Genomic DNA, 7283 nt, shown 5'->3' on the forward strand with positions numbered 1-7283 from the left:
ATCCCTCTACTGAGATGTGTTAGATCTGATGTACCCCTCCCTGCCACGAAAAATAAAGATTACAAAATAAGTAAGTAAATAAATAAGGGGGAGGGGTAGATTTCAGTGCTTGCCACACTTCCTCCTTTTATGACACTACTCCTTTCTCATTTCCTACACTACTGACTGGTTCTCTACAATTTCCTTTCTATTTCCCAGTTGAGGGTATTTTAAAGCACTAGTTTGAGAGAAAGAGACCATCATTTTACCCGCATTGTGCTTTAGAGAAAAAAAGCCTGAAATTGAAATGGTGGCTTTAAAACAACAAGCACTCCAGAACATATAAAACAGAAATAGAATAATAGGGGAATAACTTAAACAACAGGGAGGATGTGACAGCTAAGTAAAGCAGAATGCAATTTGAAGTAATTTGTATCTAGAGAATAGGTAAAAGTATCAAAGTTTGCAAATTACTTGTTTCTCGTTTTAAGACTTAGAGAATTCCCGGTTATCCCTCTAGTAATGTTGAGGGATATCACTTATATTCAGCTGTACTTTCTTAAGTGGAAGAATGTAAGCTTTAGAGATTGGTGCTTAACCCAGAGCCTGTAATCCAGACCCCAGGGGGCATGGGGTATTCCTAATAACTAAGAGAGTTAAATAGTGGATGCTAAAAAGTATTGTAATACTTATTTTCCTACGAATTTGTCAAAATCTGAGTATTCCTCGAGATTATGCCAAAAAGATCTCAATAACTCAAAAAAGGAGGAGGAAGAAGAGGAGGGGAGAAGGGGAGGAGGAGGGGGGCCTGTTTCATCTGTAAAATGGGGAAAAGACCACCTTACTTTCCTCACAATAGACTAAGTTAGATCTCTTAAAATTCCTTTCATCTCTAAGGTCATGAGTCTGCGATTCTAAGGCCTTCTTTTTCCTTTTACCCTCCTTTTGTTTTTTCCTCTCAAAAGCAAACAAGAGAGTTGTATTGTCCAACATAGTTGCCGGTGGCCACATGTAGTCACCTAAGTTTATATTTAATTAAAATTAAATTCAGGTCCTCAGTCACACTGACCTCATTTCAAGTGCTCAACAGGCATCATCACGGAGAGTCCTATCAGATGCATTCCTGTAGACCTTTACAAACTCTGCCAATAAGTATTACACCTGCTACCTGCTGCTTCCCCCTTGGTTTAGGTTCCTTTCTATAGTAGCCATTCAGAAAATTATAATACATATTTCATGGAAATCATGGAGGGAGGGGTCTTTAACATGGAAGGAAGTCCATGAAATAGATCCTTACCATAATTATTTCAGGAAACTTCTGTAATACCACCCTCAAAGTTCTTTTTGGTTTTCTTCTTTTGTTCTGATTGAAGGATAGTTGACACATAATGCTACATGAGTTTCAGATGTAACCAGTGTCAAAGGTCTTTACCACATTGTTATTTATTTACATTTCTGTTTAAAACTGATTCATATTTTTTGCTAAATAAATGTATTTGAAAGGTAACTTTGTATCACTACTATAAACATAAAGAAACATTGTTTGTCTTATAAAGAAATGAAACGTAACAATGTAAGTTCTAGCTGGGCCTGTTAAAAGAAGGGAAAGTTGGGGCGCCTGGGTGGCTCAGGTGGTTAAGCATCTGCCTTGGGCTCAGGGCATGATCCCAGCATACTGGGATCGAGCCCCACATCGGGCTCCGTGCTCAGCAGGGAGCCTGCTTCTCCCTCTCCGTCTGCCTGCCTGTTTGCCTATTTGTGATCTCTCTCTCTCTGTCAAATAAATAAATAAAATATTAAAAAAAAAAAAAGAGTCACATGTAGTAGATGAGTATTAAAAACATATTAGCATTAAATCAAGATTTTCTGCTTGAAATAATCAGAAAATTAAAAACAAATGAAAAAGATATAACTTTTTTCTACATAATTCACATACTACTTAATGCTATGAAATGCTGTATCCCCTAAAATCATTTCCTGAACTGGTATCTATCCTGTGCTTTGCGAAATACTGTCCTAATGAATTTAGTATAAATCTGGCATTCAAAGTCCTCTTAATTGGATACACCTCTCTCTAGCCAACTTTTCCCAAGTTCTATTCACTGTTTCCTGAATTACACAACTCTCCCATAACTGTTCCCTCTGCCTAGAACGCTTTCCCTTCCTATTGATTCATAAAGAATCATACTGATTCATAAAGAAATGCCCTGAAATGACAACTTTTAAGCAATGGTTCTTCAGAATATATAAAATAAATAAACCAGAGAGATAGGGGCATAACTTAACCTGCAGGACATAGACACTAAGTATGGCAGAATCTTACAGGAAGCACTATAATTTACTCACTGGTTTGTCCTTACTTCCTGGGCAGGTAACAATATACTCCTAAATAACTATTTATTAAGTGCCTATTATACACTGGCTACTCAAGGGTAGAATTGATATCCCACCCATCCTTTAAGATCCATCTCACATACTCGCTCTTTCATCAAATATTTACTGAGACTTTTAATAAGCTGAAAATTAGACAGTATTTTGTAACTATCTTTCTTATTTCATTTATCACATCTCTACTGACATTAGTAATTATTTATATGCTTGTCTTATACCCTCAATGATACAAGCATATACCTATACAATTGTTAAGGTCCCTAAAAATAGAGATCCTGTCTTACTCATTTTTTCTTTTTCCTTTAAAACCTAACACATTGCTTAGCAGTAAGACATGCTCAGTAAGTACTCATCGAATTTAAATGAAATCTTAACAGGCATGTCTACTCTTAACTACCACATCTGGAGGTAGATCGAAATGCCCATTCATTTTTGAGACAAAGGAAATACTATTATAGCACTCCACTGTCCCTTTTTCCTTTAATCTAGTTTTGTTCTCCTCTATCAAGCAATGTCTAGCGCTCTGGATACAGAGAAATAAACAATTTGGGGCAACACATTAGATTCACTCAGCTATGTGAACTAGATGACTCAGTTTGAAATAGATTTTTACCATGTTTTCTCCTCAAAAATAAAAAACACCTTTTCTTTATAGAAGATTGAAAATTTTAAAATACATATTCAACATACAGCCTCATTTATCTGGAAAGATATTCAAGTCCCGGTTAACAGTGGTTGCCTCAGAAAAGATAACTGAGTAGAAAAGGGACAGGAAAGAGACTTACTTTTCACTGCATATACTTTTTACCTTTTGAATTTTGTTCCATACATATACTTTTCCTATTTAAAAAAAATCTAATTTTAAAAATTATCATATTCAATGCATAGGTGGCTCAGTTGGTTGGGCGACTGCCTTTGGCTCAGGTCATGATCCTGGAGTCCCGGGATCGAGTCCCACATCAGGCTCCCTGCTCGGCGGGGAGCCTGCTTCTCCCTCTGCCCCTCTCCCCTCTCATGTGCGCTCTCTCTCTCTCTCTCTCATTCTCACTCTCTCAAAATGAATAAATAAATCTTAAAAAAAATTATCATATTCAATACCTAATCTTGGTCTTTTGGCTGGTATCTCATCAGCGTCCACTGTAGAAAACAAAGTGCTGAAAAGAGAAAGAGAGAAAAAATATATATATATATGTACATATACACACATCTATTTCTGTAAGTAAACCTAGTATGCATACAACACGTCCTCTTCATCCACTTTGTCAAAAAAATGAGATTCAACTGATGCTTGCAAAGAAAACACTCCTCTATAGTAGGGCTTTACCATTTGAGGTCTTAACACTATTGCTTAAACTATTTCAAAGGGACTCAAAACTCCCTATCAAATGATAATCTGTACTCTGGCTAAAGTACAAACTTGAAACTGGCCAGAAATCACTTGGCTAGTAAATGAACATAGGTAAGAGCCTAGGACTAGTATTTCCTTTTTCTCTCCAGAAATGATTTTATTATTTTTATTTTTTTTAAGATTTTATATATTTATTTGACAGAGAGAGAGACAGCAAGAGAGGGAACACAAGCAGGGGGAGTGGGAGAGGGAGAAGCAGGCTTCCCGCTGAGCCAGGAGCCTGATGCAGGACTCGATCCCAGGACCCTGGGATCATGACCTGAGCCAAAGGCAGATGCTTAACGACTGAGCCACCCAGGCGCCCCTCTCCAGAAATGATTTTAAAACAAATAATTTCCTTTTGAAAGATGACATCTCCCCCACCCCTGCAAGGAAAGCCATCTTCTACTTGACTAGAGGTAGACAATATAAGAAGCCTTAAAATAGAATTCTTAGCCAGAAAAGTTGTTCTATTTAACTGCACTTCTATCATGGAAACTAAATTACAGTGGTAATAAAAAACTGGGGAATTTGGGAAAGTTTTTGGACCTATACCTCAAGAATGTTAAAGGCTTATGATATACTAATAATCATCTTTTTAATGATAATTATGATTGATCAGTTTTACCAAAAATAATGAACAGAATAAATCCCAGGAGAATACTATTCAGTTCATAACTTCAAAATCCCAATAAGATCTCCTGGCTTCATTTTGACTGAAAAATGGCTTACATTGTGAAGAACTGGTTTAGATTAAGGATATGTGGTGAAGAACAGGGTTTTCATCTCCAAATCACTGTTCCATCTATTTGAAAGCAGGGATTCACAGCGAAAAGAAAGGATAGGGGAGAGGGAATTAACATTCTCTCCTTCAATAAATACGCACCAAGTGTCTATCATGCACCAGCCTCGGCACAAGGCCCTTGGGGTAGAATAAACAAATACTATCCTTATATATATTAAGCATCATTTTAGGTACTTTACAACATGTTCTCAAATGATCCTCACAACAACTTCACAAAAAGATAGAAAAGAACAGGTTGAAACCTTGGGCTCTCTAGAACACATGATGGAATTAGCCAACAGCCAACTTCATCAATGACCTGCATTCTCAGACTCATGTATTAAATCATCTTGTTCTCTCAAGCTCCAAGAAACCACTCTTCAACAATCTTGAGGCTTAATTTAAAAAAAAAAAAATGAAATTAACACTTGATCGCTAAAAGTTGATGGTGGAGTTTATAGAATTGGTATGGTATTTTATTCTCTAGATTAATTCTCAAGCAAGGTGGTATGAAATGAGACAAACCAACTTTTAGGTTTCCCAAAATTTTAACTGAATTTTAGAGTACAAACCTGTGATCTTTTTAAAGGAATGAGACACCTAATTTTTCCCCCTCATTCACTAACTCTAAAGCACAGTACCACCCCCCTCCCCCGCAAAACACACACACACAATTTGACAGCTGTTTCAGAACAAAACAGCTGCTGTTTCTTGGTGCTAAGAGAACAATTCTTGCAGTCAAAACGGCTTTGGGCAAGCTATGAATCTCACTTCCCTTAGCTGCACTTAACTGCCTACCGATGACACTTGGGAGTGTGCTTCGTAAACAGTGAACCACAACACAGACAGTATTCCTTCAATTTTTAGTTTTCAACCTAAGAGTGGCAAGATACGATACAGCCCCATTTGACAGCAACCAGCTTGGGCTCTGACAAGAACATGAAAGATCCTAACCATCGCGGGCCACTCCAAAGACAACTAGCTCGTTCCATCATCAGGAGCGCATCCGCACAGCGTGGAGGGAGCGATTACGTCACCAGGACACCCGCGACTCGCACCTCCACCGCCTTAGCCCGGCCAGCTGTTTCGGCCGAGCAGGGCCTGCCTGGCTGGGTCAGCGCTCTCCCCGCCAAGCCCCGGGTGGGGAAGGAGGTACAGCCAGGCTGGCGCTCGGCCCCCTCTCCTCTCACCTGTTCGAGCGCCGCCTCTTCAGGAGGGCCCGGGTTGGGGGCACCGGCCGGTCACAGAAACGGAAAATGGTGCCGAGAATCCTAACCAGCCATTTGTACATACCAGGCCCAAGCAGCAGCGGCGGCCGACACACCCCGAGACGCAAACCCCAGAGCTGTCGCCGCCGCTGCCGCCTTCGCCGCCTCGGCCACCACCGCCAAGGCTCAGTCGCCGACTTGTGACGCTATCGGAGGGCCCACAGATAAAACGTCCTGAGGGCTATAGGAGGCCCCCCCCCGCCCAACCGTCACCACTCCTGACGTCACCTCCTCCCGCCCTACCGGAAAGCATCTTCGTCTTCAATCTGCGCACGCGCAGATTCGCCCCCACCTTCTCCTCCCGAACCTAGCAACCGGAATGAGTGAGGGACGGTTCCAGTCCAATCGCTGACGAGATCGGAAAGGCTGTGGGCGGGGTTTTCCCTTCGGCGGAGCCAGTCGCGAGACTGCCCGCGGGACAAGGCCCTCAGGCCACACGTGAGGCTTCTCCACCCCGGAGGGAGGGAGCGCTCCGTAGGCCTGAAATACAGTAGTTGCTCAGTAAATGTTTGTTGAGGGCACAAAATAAAGGTAGTTCACATCAGTTAACAAATGTTTACCCTACTAACTGCCCTTTAGTTTGCATATACTTTCTGTCTAGTACTTTACACACATTGTCACCTGCATTTCTCCCAGCACTGCTAGGCGATGGGGAGGAGTCTTGTGCCCATTTTTAATAAATAAGGAAATCAAACATAGAGCGATTAAGTAATTTGCCTAAAGTCACAAAGCTAACTAGTGGTGTAGCTGGATTGGAACCAGGATCTGAGAACGAGCGCCAATCCCTCGCCCTTGATGTGAGTCTACTGGGAGAGACATGATTACAAATTACAAGATAATTATGTGCAAAGTGCAGTAGGAGCCAGAGAAAGGAAAAACCACACCTTGGGAAGGGATAGGGAAGGGCAGAGCTCAAAGAAAGCTTTACTTAAGGTAGAGAGGTACCTGAGGCCTACTAGTACCTACTGGTCGAGATTCCGCCCCCCCCCCCCCCCCCCCGGGCTGGTAAGGAGTGCTGATTAATTCTCCCTCTGTTATCTAGACGTCACACTTCTGGTTAATTATCAGTAAGAGGAAAAAGTCCCATCCTCTTTAGTGACAGTCCTAGAATCTTTCTTTTCATGCCCCGCAAATCCATCCCTGACTGCCACTTGACCCTTACCTATAATTCAGTTAAGGCCAGACTTCCAGGCTTGCTTGAACTTTAACACAGGCACTCGCCATGACAGCCTCGTCCTTTGCTCAATAAAGTGTTCTGGAATTCTGGTGCAAGTCACCCCCTAGAGCTCCAGAACCATCAGCTACCCACCTGTGCCTATCACCACTGTGGAAGCAAATCCCAAGTCGGATGTTGGCCCCTCCCTTCATTCTCCAAATACAGCTAACACCAGACTATTATTGAAAGTTTGAGAATAGAATTACAAAGACCAAAAGGTTTTTTTGTTTTTTTTTTGAGAAACTGTTTAATTTCCAT

General features: G+C 41.2%; 1 protein-coding gene across 4 annotated transcripts in view; it reads right to left on the reverse strand.

Annotated features, from left to right (window-relative positions):
- The window catches only part of SENP2 (SUMO specific peptidase 2), a 31447-nt gene extending 25442 nt beyond the window's left edge, over positions 1-6005 (reverse strand). For 2 of the 4 annotated variants that reach the window (XM_028100933.2, XM_028100932.2), the window contains exon 1: positions 5732-5816. Coding sequence is in view for 2 of the 4 variants with exons in the window: in XM_088025143.1 (XP_087881269.1) it covers positions 3469-3524; positions 5732-5832 (157 nt within the window). In the remaining 2 variants the exon portion in view is untranslated. Of the gene's footprint in view, positions 1-3468; positions 3525-5731 lie in introns of all 4 variants that reach the window. The other 2 variants (XM_088025143.1, XM_028100931.2) reach the window with 2 other exon arrangements.
- Positions 6006-7283: the final 1278 nt, after the last annotated feature.

The sequence above is a fragment of the Eumetopias jubatus genome, unplaced genomic scaffold (assembly GCF_037043125.1).
Source record: "Eumetopias jubatus isolate StellerSeaLion01/CBP00866 unplaced genomic scaffold, mEumJub1_p1.0 scaffold_1, whole genome shotgun sequence".
In the NCBI taxonomy this organism is placed as follows: domain Eukaryota; kingdom Metazoa; phylum Chordata; class Mammalia; order Carnivora; family Otariidae; genus Eumetopias; species Eumetopias jubatus.